Source organism: Phacochoerus africanus, chromosome 4 (assembly GCF_016906955.1).
Source record: "Phacochoerus africanus isolate WHEZ1 chromosome 4, ROS_Pafr_v1, whole genome shotgun sequence".
In the NCBI taxonomy this organism is placed as follows: domain Eukaryota; kingdom Metazoa; phylum Chordata; class Mammalia; order Artiodactyla; family Suidae; genus Phacochoerus; species Phacochoerus africanus.
Window position 1 is genome coordinate 27,294,542 of NC_062547.1, and position 17,994 is coordinate 27,312,535.

General features: G+C 44.7%; 1 protein-coding gene across 18 annotated transcripts in view; it reads right to left on the reverse strand.

The window, feature by feature from the left end:
• Positions 1-548: 548 nt before the first annotated feature.
• The window catches only part of CD44 (CD44 molecule (Indian blood group)), a 96,257-nt gene continuing 78,811 nt past the window's right edge, over positions 549-17,994 (reverse strand). For 17 of the 18 annotated variants that reach the window (XM_047775990.1, XM_047775989.1, XM_047775992.1 and 14 more), the window contains 2 exons: positions 17,080-17,158; positions 549-3,859 (listed from right to left, as the gene is read on the reverse strand). In XM_047775990.1, the coding sequence (XP_047631946.1) occupies positions 3,655-3,859; positions 17,080-17,158 (284 nt within the window). In that variant the 3' untranslated portion in view covers positions 549-3,654. The remainder of the gene's footprint in view (positions 3,860-17,079; positions 17,159-17,994) is intronic. The other variant, XR_007134383.1, reaches the window with a different exon arrangement.

Genomic DNA, 17,994 nt, shown 5'->3' on the forward strand with positions numbered 1-17,994 from the left:
GGGGTTCCGCTGCACAAATCTGGTTGCTTCTCAGCTTTTCCCACTGCTGCCTTAGGATTTCACTTTCCCACATTTGCACAGATACCAAGGAACCATCGCTTTCCCGCTTCAGATTTTTGTTATTGATAGGTCTTCCTCCATTCTCTTTGACCCCATTGGGTCATGCCTTTTTGCAACCTCTCTTTCTTGTCTTTTTAGAGGCTGGCATGAGGGAATGGAGGTGAGCATGTTCACGCTCCTCTCTTTAACTACAAGGCCAAGGGTAGTCCTTGGTCTTTAAAGAACGCACACTTCATGGTATCTCATTTAATTTGACCTGTGCGGATCACACACTCTCTATGGAAGATTAAGCTTTCTCCAAAAGAAGACTCTCAAGTGATAGAAATTCATGTCATTTTTCCTTTTAGAAAAAAATAAGATGTGTGTGAAATTTCAGCCACCTCATATACCTTTAGCCTCATGTGTCTAAATTACCCAGACGGCATCTCATCCCAGCTCTGCCACACCCCCCCCAGAACTTCCACCCCTTTAAATCAGAGACTCCTGAGTTCACTTCCTTTAGCCTTTTAATAGTAGCTTTTTCATATGTTCCAATATGTGCTTTCAACTTGGCAAGATACAAATCATGCCTTCCTCATTATTATGAGTCCATCGCAAAAGGTACAAAAATCAAAGGCAAGGTGTGCTCTGAAAAATCAAGCCATGGTTATCATACACACATGAACAATGACCTATTCTTTGAAAATTCAACACAAGGGATTTACAAAAAGGTAGACCTGTGACACAAAGGTGAATGTTGTTTTTAATTCTTGAGTACACTTCACTCTTGTAAAGTCAAGGATTCTTTCCCTTACTCCTCTGCTGAATTGGATCGAATATGGGTAGCCTATGAAACTGATTCTAGGTGGCATGGTCTCAATGGAAAATTTTTTGAGAGATTCTGCTGAAGACATTTATTCTGCCCCACTAGAATCTGCAAAATGTGGATATGAAGGTGTCTTTGGCCCCGTGTTGTTTTCCACCCAGTGCTCATTTAAAAGAAGCCCTCAAGAGAGACAAAAGATTTACAGTTCTAGGAATAATTCTACCTTAAGCTCTTAGCTTTGCAAACCTCTCAACTTTGCACTCTTAAGCTTTGGAAAATAATAAAATGCTGGCCCCTTTCCTTTCCAAACAAGGGCCAGTTTAATGACTTAGCCCAGGCCACCTGGCAAGTCACTGGTAGGGGTGACATGTGGTCAAGCAGTGCTTCTGGAGTCATGCCATTGTTTCTCATGGCAGAGAGCAGATCCTATTCTGTGAGCACAGGTGATATTGCGGGCGTGTCGCATCCAACCAAAGATGGAGGCTCTAGACCAACCCTTTTCCCATCTTGAGAACACAGAGGTATATCCAAGCAAAAGAAAACAATAATAAAAGATCATATTTAATGATTCCAAAATAAAATAGAAGATAAGCTCCTCTTTCAGCCTATTTTGACAGGAATGTGTAGAAGAGGTGGAAAACCATCCATCCCTTTGAGACGTGTGTGACTGTCCAGGGTCCCAAGAGCATCTGGGGGACTGGCAGAGCCAGGCGTGGCCCTCCTGAACTTGACCCTGCAGTGGCTTTTTACATTCGCGTCAAAGAGCCCACCAGGGCCTGTCTGGGTCTGCAGGAGACCCAGAGAGCGCTTGGAAGCGAGAGGGCTTGGCCATGAGTGGCAGGAACAGGAGCGTGGCCTGATGTCTATTTTCTTTTCATTCAACTTGAAAATAAAAAGGAACATCCGCTGAATATGGAGCTGACCGAGAATGTTCACAGAGGAGAAGGGCCGTTTTCAAAGACCCTGACGGGGAAAGGGGAGGGCAGGTCGGGGAGAGCAGAGGTTGGGCAGGAGCAGAAAGCTGGCCTCTCTCTTTTAAATACTTCCTTCGAACTCAACTCCTGGTGTAAGCGCACCCCTGATTTCTGTCGGCCCTTTCTCCTCTTCTCTTCCTCCTCCTCCTCCTCCTATTTGGGCTGAAGCCTATCAGTTGCCAGTGAAGCATATCAGTTTAGGCAACAGGTTACTTTTTATGGGGTCCTGAGAAAGCAGGTCCCGTTCTATGGGGACCCTTATTTTACAGATTCCATTTCTTCTATTACAAGTAGCCTTTGGAAGTTCCAGGACCGATGGAACCTCCTGAACTTACAAATAAAGGGCACAGAGGACTTGTCAAGCAAGGGATAAAACCATTCTTATTTAGCCATAAGCCTGCCGATGTGGTGATGAGATTCCAGTGGTGGGAAGCCCTGTAACCTTTTGAGGGATTTCCCAGGCATTTCCCTTAACCTTGAGTAGCAAGTGCATCCGGGACAGACCATTGGCTTGGTAAACTACAAACAAACTCAGCCATAAAAATCCTCCAACAGGATCTACACTGCTCCCTCCCCTACTCCCCTAACGTGTGCCAATCGATTGGCCGCTGTCTATGCTCTTTTATTTCCACTGGCTTCTCCTCGCCTTGCAAAAGGTCAGAAAGCACTTCCATATTGTTTCTGGACATCACTCACAGGGTCAGCATCTAGGACATGGGACGGGACGTCACAAATGGTCAGTCACGCACATGTCATGTGATTTTTCATCGCTTTCGACAGGAGGGAATCGGTAGCTCTTAATCCTTAAAAGCAGCTGAAGCTCCTCCTCTCACAATCCCGGTTCTAGGACAGGACAGAACGTCTTCAAGAGCCTCAGAAAGAAAACAGTGCTGTCGCCTTGACCTTCTGCGAGATTTGGTTGAGGGAAGCTGGAATGGGGGCTCAGCAGATCTGAGATAAGACTTTCAAGGCAGGCTCTCTCACGTCTTCCCGACGAGCTGTTGGGACCCAGACTTTGCCAGTGAAGAAACTGAGGGATCACAGAGCAAAGGGTTAAGGTGGGAGAAGTACAGCTGTTTATTAGGAAAACCCTTTTAGGCCTCTGACAAAGTAATAACAGAAATCGTACTGATCAAAGGACCTCCAGGGTTTAATAGTTCAAAAACATAGATAAATACCTTGTTAGAGATAAATAGTTGCACCCTTTGGGTATTTCCCAGAAGAATCTGAAAATGTCCCAGGGGGTCTATAGAAGGGGATGCAGGGCCAGTACACCCCCAGCCCCTACCCCACGGGAAAGACATGCCCAGGGATTGGGCCGCTGGAAGGGCAACATAGACCCGTTCAAATTTCCTCCCACAAAGTTAAAAAAAAAAAAAATCCTCCCAAGAACCAATCCCTTTTAGCCCTGGGGAACATCCTTAGCAGGTGGCTGCTACCTGGAAGGTGGGGTGGAGGGAAAGTTAGGGATCGAGAAGATGGATTTGCGGAGGTTTTTAGAAGCCATCCATAGCCCACCCCAGGGGGTGAGAGGCTTCCAGGCGGGAACTGGAACAGTCAAATTTGTGCCGATTATAAAGGGGCCCTCGTTTCAGAAAGCAATGCAGTTTTTAGAAGTTGGATCTGACTTTAAAAAACAAAACACACAAAAAAACCCAAAAAAGGAATAGAAAATTTTATGCTAAAAAAAAAAAAAAAAAAAAAAATTCCCCAATGAAACAATCAGTAGCACACCGCATCTGTGAAATGTCCCAGCTCCCTGTAATTGCTGTGTCTCTGATGGCAGTTTTCGTTCCAAGGTCACGGAGCAGGTGGTTACACCCCAATCTTCATGTCCACATTCTGCAGGTTCCGTGTCTCGTCCGCCGTCATAAACTGGTCTGGGGTCTCTGTCGACTCCTTGTTCACCAAATGCACCATCTCCTGAGACTTGCTGGCTTCTCCATTGAGTCCACTTGGCTTTCTCTCTTCCACAGGTCCATTGCCATTGTTAATCACCAGCTTTTTCTTCTGCCCACACCTAATTATTTAAAAAATCGAAGGCGAAACAAACATCAGTGCAATGACCCAATTATCGTTGTCACTGTCACTGCCATATCACTGTGGTTCATGGCAGTCTGAGTATGTTTCATCATCCTGACTCTTAACAATTGGCACTTCTCAAGGCGAGGTCCCTGGATCAGCAGCAAAAGCATCACCTGTAAACTTATTAGAAATGCAAGTTCTTAGCCCCACCTCAGACAAACGGAATCAGAAAACTCAAGGAGTGGAGCCCTGGGTCTATAGTTTAGTGAGTGACTCCTCAGGCTGTTCTGATGTGCCCTTGAATTTGAGCGTCAGTGGTCACAACTCTGGGAAGCCAGTACTATTATGATCCCCCCAACAGCTAAGGAAATCTTGGGGCTCAGAAACATCCATAACGTGTCCCAGGTTATTCAACAAGTAATGAAAGAACTGGGATTCTAACCCTGGTGTGTCTGCCCCCTACGTCTAGCTCTCCTTCCATCATACTGGTCTGGGGAAATGTTTGCCTCTTTTAAACTCTTTAGCAGTTTTCGCGGACTCCAACAAACCATCAGCGTGACACAACTGTACATCATTTTGATTTGTGTATTCAAGAAAGTCCCCTAACTTCCTCTCCCAGTCAACACTTTGTTGGCCTTGTCACAATTAATAGCTGCAGGTCCTGAGGAGAATGAAACCCCATTTTTCTAGACGTATAGGCCATATTGATTTTTTCCCTTAACATTGGTTGACTGCCCTATAACCCTGAATATAGGAGGTTTAACCACATAAGACAAGTTGTTCGCTACTACTTTAAGATTCCTCGGTAACATTACTTTAAGCTTCAAATACAGACGGTCTTCTATAGGAGTTCCCATCGTGGCTCAGTGGTTAACGAATGTGACTAGGAACTATGGGGTTGCGGGTTCGATCCCTGGCCTTGCTCAGTGGGTTAAGGATCTGGTGTTGCCGTGAGCTGTGGCGTAGGTCGCAGACGCAGCTCGGATCTGGCGTTGCTGTGGCTCTGGCGTAGGCCGGGGGCTACATCTCCAATTAGACCCCTAGCCTGAGAACCTCCATATGCCTTGGGAGCAGCCCAAAAAATGGCAAAAAGACAAAAAAAAGAAAAAAGGTCTTCTGTAGACCATGACCTTGAGTTTATTGCTGGGTCATAGCACTGCCTGACCCCACCCAGCCTGACACAATGCTTCCTCTTTCCTGTAACAGGATCACTGCCCCACATCGAGAGGTCAGATGCTGCTTAAACAAAAGCACAGTTGCAGACGCTCAAACCAAGAAGTGGGGTGGGGACAAGGAGAAATGGGCTAGCATTTATTGGACACCTCCTGAATGCCAGGCGCGTTACAAGGAATTTCATAATCTCGCAAAACCGCTATTACTCCATTGCACAGCAGTGGACACTGAGGCTCAGGGACATTTAGTAACTAACTTGAGGTCACACAGCTGGTAAGAGAGACAGCATCTGTATTCATGGACTTTGGGTCATAAAAGCTCTGCCCCACTCTATTCAGGCTGTTAACCATCTGGAGACTTGGAAAAGGTATGAAGTCGGAATTGTTCACTTTGCCGCTGGATGTTTGGAGTTGTAGAGACAAAGCTTCCATTATTCATGATCGTGGGCCATTCTCTCTAGGACTGCCAAGGCCATAAACTTTAATCACTTGTTTGGGGAAGTAGAAATTCTACCTCCTGAGTGAGAGGTCGAGCCTGTCTCCTCTGGCACAATGTCACGGGTGGCGGAAAGGATGCTCGACCGGCCTGTGCAGGTTGGTGGGACTGAGGATATGCATGTAGTCCACAGAGACAAGAGCAGGCACGTGGAAGGTCTAGACTTCACTACTGTGTGACCTGAGGCAACTCACTTAACTGCTCTGAGCCCTACCTTTCTTATCTGTTACATCAGGCTGTTAAGAGGACTAGTCTCACAGGATTGTGAAAATCCCATGAAACAGAGCCTGGCATTGGATATACGAGTCCACAACTGTTTTATTTATTTATTTATTTATGTGGACTTTTTGCCTTTTCTAGGGCCATACCCGTGGCATATGGAGGTTCCCAGGCTAGGGGTCTAATCGGAGCTGTAGCTGCCAGCCTACACCACAGCCACAGCAACACGGGATCCGAGCCACATCTGCGACCTACACCACAGCTCATGGCAATGCTGGATCCTTAACCCACTGAGTGTTGCCAGGGATCGCACCTGCGTCCTCATGGATGCTGGTCGGATTCGCTAACTGCTGAGCCACGATGGGAACTCCCACAGCAGTTTTATTTGTTGCTCTTCTAAAAACATTGTGGGATGAGGAAACCAAAGCCTTGGATAAGCACTTAGAACAGTATCTGGAACACAGTAAATGTTCAAAAAGCACTCTCTGTAATCGTTAACATAACCAGAGCCACATGAAACGGGTTTGGTTTGTTTCTTCTAACTACCTCTGCCCGCCTTGCTATATTTACCATGCACATGATGTAAAAAGCAAAAGATGGAACACTGCTTGTGTTTTTTTTTTCCAAATTACCAGGGGTATCGCAGGTGTTCTTTAGAGAAAAGGTGTCTTATTCAACTAATTCCCATGCACCAGCCTAGTAAGTGCTTGAGAAGTTCGATGAACTATTTCAGGAAAATGATTTATCATCATAAAAACTGTCCATGCAGGAGGGGTGCAGTGGGGATTTGTATTGTTACCCCAAATAAAGCTGATGTGGAAAGTGGGAAACATTCGACCTGCCGGGCTTAGCAGTCGGGGGCTTGGGTTTGGTCCTGCCCTGTTTCTCTTTGGATTTCTGGGTCTCTGTTTTCTGTCTGAGTTTCTTCAGGAGGGTAGGGTGATGCTCATAAATAATTCAGCCCAGTATTTGGTGCTTCGGGCCTTTTACAGGTAGCTTTACAAAGCAAGTTCTCATTGTTTTATTCTTAGTTAGAGGAATTTTGAAAAGAAGATCAGAGATAAAGGGACTTCAGAGGTGATCCAGCCAACCTCTTTTCTGAGTCCAAGAAGTCAGGTACGACATTCAAAACTACCCTGCTAGTTATGGGAGGAACTATGTAGTCTCTGCATCTTAGACCTTCTCACTCTAAAGGTCAGAGGTCTTTACTGAACTGCATCTTGCTCGTATCCCCTTTCCCCTTAAATCCCAGGCGTCAGCTGACGATGCAGGGGCCACAACCTGGAAGACACCCAACTGAAGCTTGGCTGGGCTGGGTGGGGTTTAAAACCCAGGTAACGTACCTTTAGGGCATGGTGGAATTGATCTAGAAAGACTTAGGGAGGTAACTCAACAGCTGATCCTAGGTCTCTTCGACCTGATGATCCTTAAAGATATTTAGAGATTTATTTGGCCTTATGTTAGAGCTGGCCATTCCATGCGGTGGCCCCCAGCCGTATATGGCTATTTAAATTTACACTTCTTAAAATGAAATAAAATAAAAAATCCACTTCTACCGACTATAATGGAAAAAAATAAAAAATCATCTTAAGGAATAAATAAAAACTCCCTTCTCAAGTTGATCTAGCCACAGTATTAGCACTCAGTGGCCACAAGTGGTTAGTGGTTATGTGTTAGCACAGAGGCGGGACACTTCTGTCATCACAGAAAGTTCAACCACACAGCTCTGCTGCACAGGGCAGAAGGAGGCTGGGTCCGTACAGATTACAGTGAGCTAGACTGCAACTTAAAAGAAGGGAGACTTTTTTTTTTGCTTTTTAGGGCCGCACCCATGGCATATGGAGGTTCCCAGGGAAGGGGTCAAATCAGAGCTGCAGCTGCCAGCCTACACCACAGCCACAGCAACGCCAGACCTGAGCCACATCTGCGACCTACACCACAGCTCACGGCAATGCCAGATTCTTAACCCACTGAGGGAGGCCAGGGATTGAGCCCACATCCTCAGGGATACTAGTCAGGTTCTTAACCTGCTGAGCCACAAGGGAACTCCTAGGAAGACATTTCTAAATCATGGTGCTTTGCGGAGGGGACATACCAAGCAGAGAGCCGATGACTGCCCTCTAGGCTGTACGGAAGAGACAGTTATTCCCATGAAAGTGAAAGCCAGCAAAGGCCTTTTCTGCACAATCAACATAGAAGACTTTCTTACTCATTCCTGTTTCGTGAAGCCTTCTCTGGCCAGGTTCTCACCTTTTTTCTTGTCTTCAGACAAATCAGATAAATTACTTAAGGGAAAGGCATCTAACATTCTCTTGGGCCTCATCCAATAGTTATCAGCCCAACTGACTCCTAGAACAATCGTTGGTTCTTCAGGAGAATGCATAAAGTGATAACTCCACAGGAAAACTGCAATTCAAGGATTCTGGTTATAGGAAGAACAGCAAGGAAAGCTGATGTGGGTTATGACAAGGCGGGGAGAAGCTAAAGAAATGACAGGGGAGTTCTTGTCGTGGCGCAGTGGAAACGAATCTGACTGGGAACCATGAGATTGCGGGTTTGATCCCTGGTCTCGCTCGGTGGGTTAAGGATCCGACATTGCCATAAGCTGTCATATAGGTCAAAGATGTGGCTCGGATCTGGCATTGCTGTGGCTGTGGTGTAGGCCGGCAGCTGTAGCTCCAATTGGACCCCTAGCCTGGGAACCTCCATATGCTGCTGATGTGGCCCTAAAAAGGACAAAAAAAAAAAAAGATAGGATCCCTAAAACAGCATCTTTCCCCCTCTTCCCCGAGGCATGTGGAAAGAGCAGCTACCCAAGTCATATCCATGACAACCTGGTGCAACCCTAGGGAACTCCTAAATCCGCATCTTTAAATGGGATTCACAGATCTCTTCCTCTGGGAAGCCCACATTTAACCTCTTGAATCTCAATTTCAGCCATGAAAGCTTTTCCACTTCTATCTTTTAACTATAATTCATGTAACAGGGCCTGGCCCAGAGTATGTTCTCAATACACATTAGCCGACTCAAAATGCAGCCGGCCAGTACTGCCATGAAACCTCAAGATTTGTGCAGAGAAAGGAAGGTACTCTTTTCCTTCTTCTGCAGGGCTGCCAGTAGGAGCTGCCACGCAAAAGATGTTTGTTGAATAAGTGAACACCTGTCGTAGGCCTCTTATCTTCAACCAAACCTTCTCTGAGGAAGCTCAGGTTCTGTATCCCTGTATAACGCAACGCTCAAAGCAGAAAGGCCCCAGCCTTTTAGGAGATTTAGAAACAGGCTGGTGGCTTTAGAAGCAGTGCACGCCGAGGGGCCGGTGCAGCCGTTAACCACCCTTTAGTGACGTGGCAAGTCTGTTTTCCATTATCACATCAGGACATAGTGATTTATGGCATCCAAGCGGCTACTTTCCCAGGAGATGTTTTTCCATGGACCCGGCGTGTCCCTGTTTGCCTGTTGCTAGGGTGACCGCGGGTCTTGGGGTTGCGGGGGAGGGAAGCGAGGAGGCTCATTGCAGACATGCTGCAGGCATGCTGAGGCTGAGAGCAGACGTGTGAGCGCACCAGCCATGCTGTGGGGACTCCAGCTGCTCTGGGGACAGCTGAGATGCTTCTCCGAGGTCTCCCCCACGTTGAGAGCATCTGAGGCCAACGTTTCTATGGCGACATGCGCAAAACTTACAGACTGTATATGTGAGCAGAAGTGGTGCATGCTATCTATGGCTTGGGACAGAAGGACTGATTGCCAATGGGAAATTCATATTTAATTGCCTGAAAGTAATCTAAGAGAACACACAGAGGCCGAGAGAAGGTATAAAGACACGCTTTGTAAGGGCTCCCCCCAGGTCACATTATTTAAATTCAACTAAAAAAATATATATCTCTTTCCCTTTAGTCTTGGGAGACTTCTAGGAGGTCCTTCAGATCTCTGTGACTAGCGTTTGTTGCTTATACAATTGGCTATCATGATTAATTTTTTAAAAACCATGTCCCCAAAGGTACAGATAACAACAAAGGCTCTTTGACTTTAAAAGCACTCTCGTTGTAAAACGGCATTATTTGATTTCCTCCGATAAGTAGACATGCTGCACGGGCTGCACAGGGCAATGGGATTAGAAGTTTCTTTTTTCTTTTTTTTTTTTTTGTCTTTTCTAGGGCCGCTCCAGCGGGCATATGGAGGTTCCCAGGCTAGGGGTCGAATCGGAGCTGTAGCCGCCGGCCTACGCCAGAGCCACAGCAACGCAGGATCTGAGCCACGTCGGCAACCTATGCTACAGCTCACGGCAACGCCGGATCCTTAACCCACTGAGCAAGGGCAGGGACCGAACCCGCAACCCCATGGTTCCTAGTCGGATTCGTTAACCACTGCGCCACGACGGGAACTCCAGAAGTTTCTTGCTTTCCAAAACCAACTACAAAAATTTTCTCCAGGTCTTTACCAGAAAGGGGGGGGGGGTGCATTCTCTAGCCTGGTGGATGATCTAGTGATTGAATAAAGGTGGCCCCACTTGGAAATACAATTATTATTATTATTTTTGTCTTTTTAGGGCCGCACCCTCGGCATAGGGAACTTCCCAGGCTAGGGGTTGAATCGGAGCTACAGCTGCCGGCCTACACCACAGCCACAGCAACGTGGGATCTGAGGTGCATTTGCGACCTACAGCACAGCTCACGGCAACACCGGATCCTTAACCTACTGAGCGAGGCCAGGGATCAAACCTGCGTCCTCATGGATGCTAGTCGGGTTCGTTAACCACTGAGCCACGACGGGAACTCCCTGGAAATAAAATTCTTTGGCTTTATAAGAAGAAACCTCTAAGGGGCATTTACATAATATTTAATATCCCTTTGCATTTGCTCGGAGAAAAATTACACATCTTTAGAGGCTCTTGAACAGGACATTTAGACCTGCATGCCTGGAGGACCCTTGTGAAAACCCATTTCCTCTGATGCTAGAATGACTGTTCTCCTTCCCGTCACTTTAGGTAGCATTATTTTTGGAGCCTGGTCACAGCTCAATCCAGTATATGCATCGTGTAAATTCCAAAACAACAGGGCTTGGTGGAGGGAGGGAGAGAGGGGACCTTTGACGAGATGAAAAGAGCCCACATGCCAGTTCTGGGGAGCTGACTGGTTGTATTCTGACTTTCCCAAGTAAGGAGGCTGTAGCCCTCACTCTCAGGGAACTCTTCCTCGGCCAGAACCTGCAGCCTTTCAATCCCAGCTTCCAGAGGGTGGAAAATGGTGTCATTACCAAAAACCGATGCATAAGAACACAAATCCAATTCCTGCTTTCCATAAGGTTCTAGAAGTGTGCAGGGGGCCTCAGACAGGCTAAAGGGCCAACCTCTGGATCTCTATGCCATGTTTTTGTGCACTGTGAATATCCTTAATATGTGTCCAATGAGTCTATGAGTGCGTCTGTTCTTTTACGTCTTCCCGGTGAGCTGTTTCACAACTTTCATCAGATAGAGTCTTGATGGGCTTAAACCTCCCCCAATGAAGAACCACAAAAGAGTTCCTGTCGTGGCTCAGTGGTTAACGAATCTGACTAGGAACCATGAGGTTGCAGGTTCGATCCCTGGCCTTGCTCAGTGGGTTGAGGATCTGGCATTGCCGTGAGCTGTGGTGGAGGCCAGTGGCACAGCTTCGATCTCGCGTTGCTGTGGCTGTGGTGTAGGCCAGTGGCTACAGCTCTGATTCAGTCCCTAGCCTGGGATCCACCATATGCCACGGATGTGGCCCTAGAAAAGGCAAAAAGACAAAAAAAGAAAAAAAAAAGATCTTCTTCCCCAGCCCCTGGCCAAGGCAGTGCCGGAAGCAGAGTGCAGCTGCCTCGTGCCAACTGCATGTGTCTTCTTTTCCTCTGCATCTGCGCCAGGCGTGCTGTCCATCGCCCAGCTGCTGGTCCCCAGTGTGCCTGGCCATGCACACCCCCACATGATGGCATAGAAGGACTAGAGCTCAACTTCTCTCCTTAAAACAACAAAATTCATAACTAAAGGCTGAGCAATCTTCACCCAAATGGACCGGAAACCTTAAAAAAGATATCCTACTCCAGAAGAAAAAGAGGAGGCCACATCAAGAGGTAGGAGGGGTGATTTCGTGATATAAACAACCCCATACCTCCCAGGTGGGAAGCCCCACAGACTGGAAACTAACTGGTTCACAGAGACTCACCTACAGGAGTGAGCGTTCTGAGCCACACGTCAAACTCCCACGTGTGGGGATCTGGCACTGGGAGAAAGAGCCCCTGGAGCATCTGGCACTAAAGGCCAGTGGGGCTTGTGCACAGGAGCTCCAAGGGACTGGAGGAAATGGAGACCCCATTCTTAAAAGGCGCACACAGACGTTCACCTGCACTGGGTCCCAGGGCAAAGCAAAGTCTCCATGGGAATCTGGGTCAAACCTGATTGCAGTTCTTGGAGGACATCCTGGGAAAATAGGGGTGAATGTGGCTTGTTGCCAGGGAAGGACAATGAAAGCAAAGCTCTCGGGAATATTCAGCAGCATGCCTTTCTCTGGAGGTGGCCATTTTGGGACAATCTGGCCCCACCCATCAGTGCTGAGAAGCCCCAGGGCAAACAACAACCCAGGTGGGATCACAGCCCCACCCCTCAGTAAACAGGCTGCCTAAAGACCTCTCAGGCACACAACCCGCCTCTAATCCCATCCAGAGACTAAGCCCCACCCAGAAGAAGAAGAGGAGGCCACATCAAGAGGTAGGATATAAACAACCCCATACCTCCCGGCTGCCGGTCCCCAGTGCCTCCCATCAGGAAGCCTACAGCAAGCCCCCATACTGACTTCAGCCACAAGGGGGGCAGACACCAGAGGTACAGAGAGGCTACAACTCTATTATCTATAAAAAGGTCACCACACCAAAAACCTATAAAAATGAAAAGACAGAGAACTATAACTCAGATGAGGGAGAAAGGAAAAACCCCAGAAAAACAGCTAAGTGATGAGATTCTCAGCCTTCAGGAAAGAGACTTTAAACTGTTGATGCTGAAAATGATGCAAGACATTGGAAATAAACTGGAGGCAAAGGTGGATAACTTCCAGGAAACACTGAGCAAAGAGATACAAGATATAAAACTTAAACAAGAAGAGATGCAAAATACAATAACTGAAATAAAAAATTCACTAGAAGCAGCTAACAGCAGAATACAGGAGGCAGAAGAATGAATAAGCGAGGTGGAGGACAGATTAGTGGAAATTACAGATGTGGAACAGAAAAGAGAAAAAAGATTGAAAACGAACAAAGAAAACAAAAGAGAATTCTGGGACAATGTTAAACACACCAACATCCATATTATAGGGGTGTCAGAATGAGAAGAGAGAAGGGGACAGAAAAAGTATTCAAAGAGATAATAGTTGCAAATTTCCCTAACATGGGAAAGGAACCACTTGCTCAAATTCATATATAATAAACCCAAGGAAGAACACCCTGAGACACATATTAATCAAACTGACCTTTTAAAATTAAAGACAAAGAGAAAATATTGAAAGCAGCTAGGGAAAAGAAAAAAATAACATACAAGGGAACTCTGATAAGGTTATCAGCAGATTTTTCAGCAGTAACTCTGCAGGCCAGAAGGAAGTGGCATGATATACTTAACATGATGAAAGGAAAAAATCTCCAACCAAAATTACTTTACCCAGCAAGGCTCTCATTCAGATTTGAAGGAGAAATCAAAAGCTTCACAAATAAGCAAAAGTGACGAGAATGCAGCAACACTAAACCAGCCTTACAACAAATACTAAAGGAACTTCTCTAGGCTGAAAAGAAAAGGCTGCAACAGGAAAACAAAAATACCACAAATGACATGGCTCACCAGTAAAGGTATATATACAGTAAAGATACGAAATCATCCATGCACAATTATGCCACCAAAATCAGAAATCATGAGAAGAGGTGGGTACAAATGCAGGACACTGGAGATGCACTTGCAATTAAGAGACCAATAACTTAAAACCATCTCATATATGTGCACAGACTCTTAGATCAAAACTTCAGAATAACTGCAAACCAAAAATCTATAATTGATACACAAACAAATAAGAGAAGTCAACTCAAGTACAGCACTAAAGATAGTCATCAAACCACAAGAGGAGAAAACAAGAGAAGGGAAGAAAAAAGAGCAACAAAAACAAATCCAAAGCAATTAATAAAATGGCAATAAGAACATACATATCAATAATTACCTTAAATGTCAATGGACTAAATGCCCCAACCAAAAGACACAGACTGGCTGAATGGATACAAAAACAAGATCCATATATATCCTGTCTTCAAGAGACCCACCTCACTTCTAGGGACACATACAAATTGAAAATGAGAGGATGGAAGAAAATATTCCATGCAAACGGGAATCAAAAGAAAGCTGGAGTAGCAATTCTCATATCAGACAAAATAGACTTTAAAATGAAGAATATTTTAAGGGACAAGGAAGGTCACTACATCATGGTAAAAGGATCAATCCAAGAAGAAGATATAACAATTTTAAATATCTACACACCCAACATAGGTTCACCACAATATATAAGGCAACTGCTAACAACCTTCAAAGGACAAATCGACAATAACACAATCATAGTGGGGGACTTGAACACCCCACTTACAGCAATGGACAGATCATCCTGATAGAAAATCAATAAGGAAACACAGGCCCTGAATGATGCATTAAACCAGATGGACTTCATAGATATTTAGAGGACATTCCATCCAAAAGCAACAGAATACACATTCTTCTCAAGTGCACATGGAACATTCTCTAAGACTGATCACATCCTGGGCTACAAATCCAACCTCAGTAACTTTAAGAAAATTGAAATCATATCAAGCATCTTTTCTGACTACAACACTATATGACTGGAAATCAACAAGAAAAAAACTGCAAAAAAAAACCCACAAACACGTGGAGACTAAACAACATGCTACTAAACAACCAATGGATCACTGAAGAAATCAAAGAGGAAATTAAAAAATACCTAGAAGCAAATGACAACAAAGATATGACACTCCAAAACCTATGGGATGCAGCAAAAGCCATTCTAAGAGGAAAGTTTAGAGCAATACAAGCCCACCTCAGGAAACAAGAAAAAGCTCAAATAAACAAGCTAACTTTACATCTAAAGCAGCTCAAGAGAGATGAACAGACAAGACCTAAAGTTAGTCGAAGGAAAGAAATAAAGATCAGGGCAGAAATCAATGAAACAGAAACGAAGAAAACCATAGAAAAGATCAATGAAACAAAAAGCTGGTTCTTTGAAAAGATCAACAAAATTGATAAACCCTTAGCCAGACTTATCAAGAAAAAAAGAGAGGACTCATATCAATAAAATTAGAAATGAAAAAGGAGAAGTAACAATGGACATCACAGAAATACAAAGCATCATAAGAGACTACTATATGCAACTATATGCCAATAAAACAGAAAACCTAGAAGAAATGGACAAATTCTTAGAAAAGTACAATCTTCCAAGACTAAACCGGGATGAAATAGAAAAGATGAATGGACCAATCACAAGAACTGAAATTGAAACTGTGATTAAAAATCTTCCAACAAACAAAAGTCCAGGACCAGATGGCTTCACAGGCGAATTCTATCAAACATTTAGAGAAGAGCTAACACCTCTCCTTCTGAAACTATTTCAAAAAGTTGCAGAGGAAGGGATACTCCCAAACTCATTCTATGAGGCCACCATCAATCACCCTGATACCAAAATCAGACAAAGATACCACAAAAAAAGAAAATTACAGGCCAGTTTCACTGATGAACATTGATGCAAAAATCCTCAACAAACTACTAGCAAACCACATCCAACAATACATTGAAAGGATTGTACATCATCATCAAGTGGGATTTATCCCAGGGATGCAAGGGTTCTTCAATATCCACAAATCCATCAGTATGATACACCACATTAACAAACTGAAGAATAAAAACCATATGCTCCGATGTTCATTGCAGCACTCTTTTCAATAGCCAAGACATGGAAACAACCTAAATGTCCATCGACAGAGGAGTGGATCAAGAAGATGTGGTACATATACACAATGGAATATTACTCAGCCATTAAAATGAACGAAATACTAGCATTTTTAGCAACATGGATGGACCTAGAAATTATCATGCTAAGTGAACTCAGCCATACAGTGAGACACCAACATCAAATGCTTTCACTGACATGTGGAATCTGAAAAAAGGACAGACCGAACTTCTTTGCAGAACAGATGCTGACTCACTGCTGACTCACAGACATTGAAAAACTTATGGTCTCTGGAGGAGACAGTTTGGGGGGTGGGGGGATGTGCTTGGGCTGTGGGATGGAAATCCTGTGAAATCAGATTGTTAGGATCATCATACAACTACAGATGTGATAAATTCATTTGAGTAATTAAAAAAAAAAAAAAACCCACAAAAGAGTCAACTACTATTGAAAAGCAGAGGTGCAAACAATCACAGTCTCCTTTCTCTGAAGAACAGGCCAGAGCACAGCTTCTTAAACTGTACTGTCCCCACGAATCTCTGGGATCTTATCAAACCATACACTCTGATACAGGAGGTCTGGGTTAGGGCCTGAGATTCTGCATTTCTCAAAAGATTCTCAGGGTACCAAGGCTGCTGGTTCCAGGAGCTCCACTCTGTGTAACAAGGAAAAATCACCTAAGGTTTGTTTTGTTTTGTGCTCTTTTTTTTTTTTTTTTTTTGGCTGTACCCACAGCATGCAGAAGTTCCCAGGCCAGGGATGGAACCCATTACACAGCTGCAACCCAAGCCACAGCAGTGACAAAGCCACCAGGGAACTCGAGATTTTTTTTTTTTTGTCTTTTTGCCTTTTCTAGGGCCTCTCCCTCGGCATATGGAGTTTCCCAGCCTAGGGGTCTAGTTGGAGCTATAGTCACCAGCCTGCACGAGAGCCACAGTCAACGCAGGATCCAAGCCACATCTGGGACCTACACCACAGCTCACGGCAATGCCGGATCTTTAACCCACTGAGCAAGGCCAGGGATCGAACCCACAGCCTCATGGTTCCTAGTTGGATTCGTTAACCATTGTGCCATGACAGGAACACCAAGATTTTTTTTTTTATAATTGAAGAATAATTGACTTAGAATATTCTATGAGTCTCAGGTGTACAACAGAGTACTTCAATATATTTTAGATTTTACTCCATATAAAATAAATATGAAATACTGGCTGTACTGCCTGTGTTGTACGCCATATCCCAGTAGCTTATCTACTTTATAGATAGTAGTTATACAGCCTAAGTTTCAGTAATGCCCTTTCAAAGCCGAAGGCTCTGAGGAGCATCCCCTTACCTCCTCCGACTGTTGACGGCAATGCAAACTGCAAGAATCAAGGCCAGGGCCAGAAGGGACGCCAGGATGATCAGCCATTCTGGTGTGAGAGAAGCAAAAAGCATGAGTGAGCTTGGGAAATGTGCCTTGTGACGACAAAGACACATTTTAGAGATTGACCTGGTATAAGCAAGAATTATAGTCCGCTGTACGCGTAGGTCCAACCAAAGGCCCAGCCAATAGCCAGATAATATGGGAAGAATACTTTTGCTATTTGTCTGACGGCCCTCTTGTTTTCACCCCTTATCATCAATGGAGATTTCCAAGTCCCTCCAGGAGAAATACATTTCCAGAAAAGCGTAGAATGACCTGTGGAAACTTGTAAATGCCTTTGGTGCAATATTAGTAAATAGATTAAAAGAACATCCCTTAAAAGGAAGACTCCTTTCCTACATGAAATCATGCTACATTTTATTACGGAGCAAAAGTGGAGGCCACATACTAGTGGGAAAAGGGCATATCTTCTGTGTGTGTGTGTGTCTGTGTGCGTGTGTGTGTGTCTGTGTGGTGGGAGCGGGTATTTGGTAAAACTTGTCAAAAGCTTTCAAAACGTGTGCGCTTTTGATCCAGGAGCTACATTTCTAAGACTTTATAGGACCTGAGAATTAGCTATAAAGATGTTTATTCCCGTGCTATTTACAGTAGTGAAAGCTGGAAACGTCCTAATGTCCAACAGTAAGGGATTGGTTAAGTGAATTAGGATACATCTACTGTCTTATGTACTAAGATACAGGGAAAGAATATTTAATAACCTTGGAAGGCTATGGGGGGGGGTAACCAGTTGGGAATGTAGTTTACTAATAAACAGTGTGTCTAATTACATGTTTGTATAGAAATTACATTGACAAATGACAGCAAGGCCATACACGAAAATGG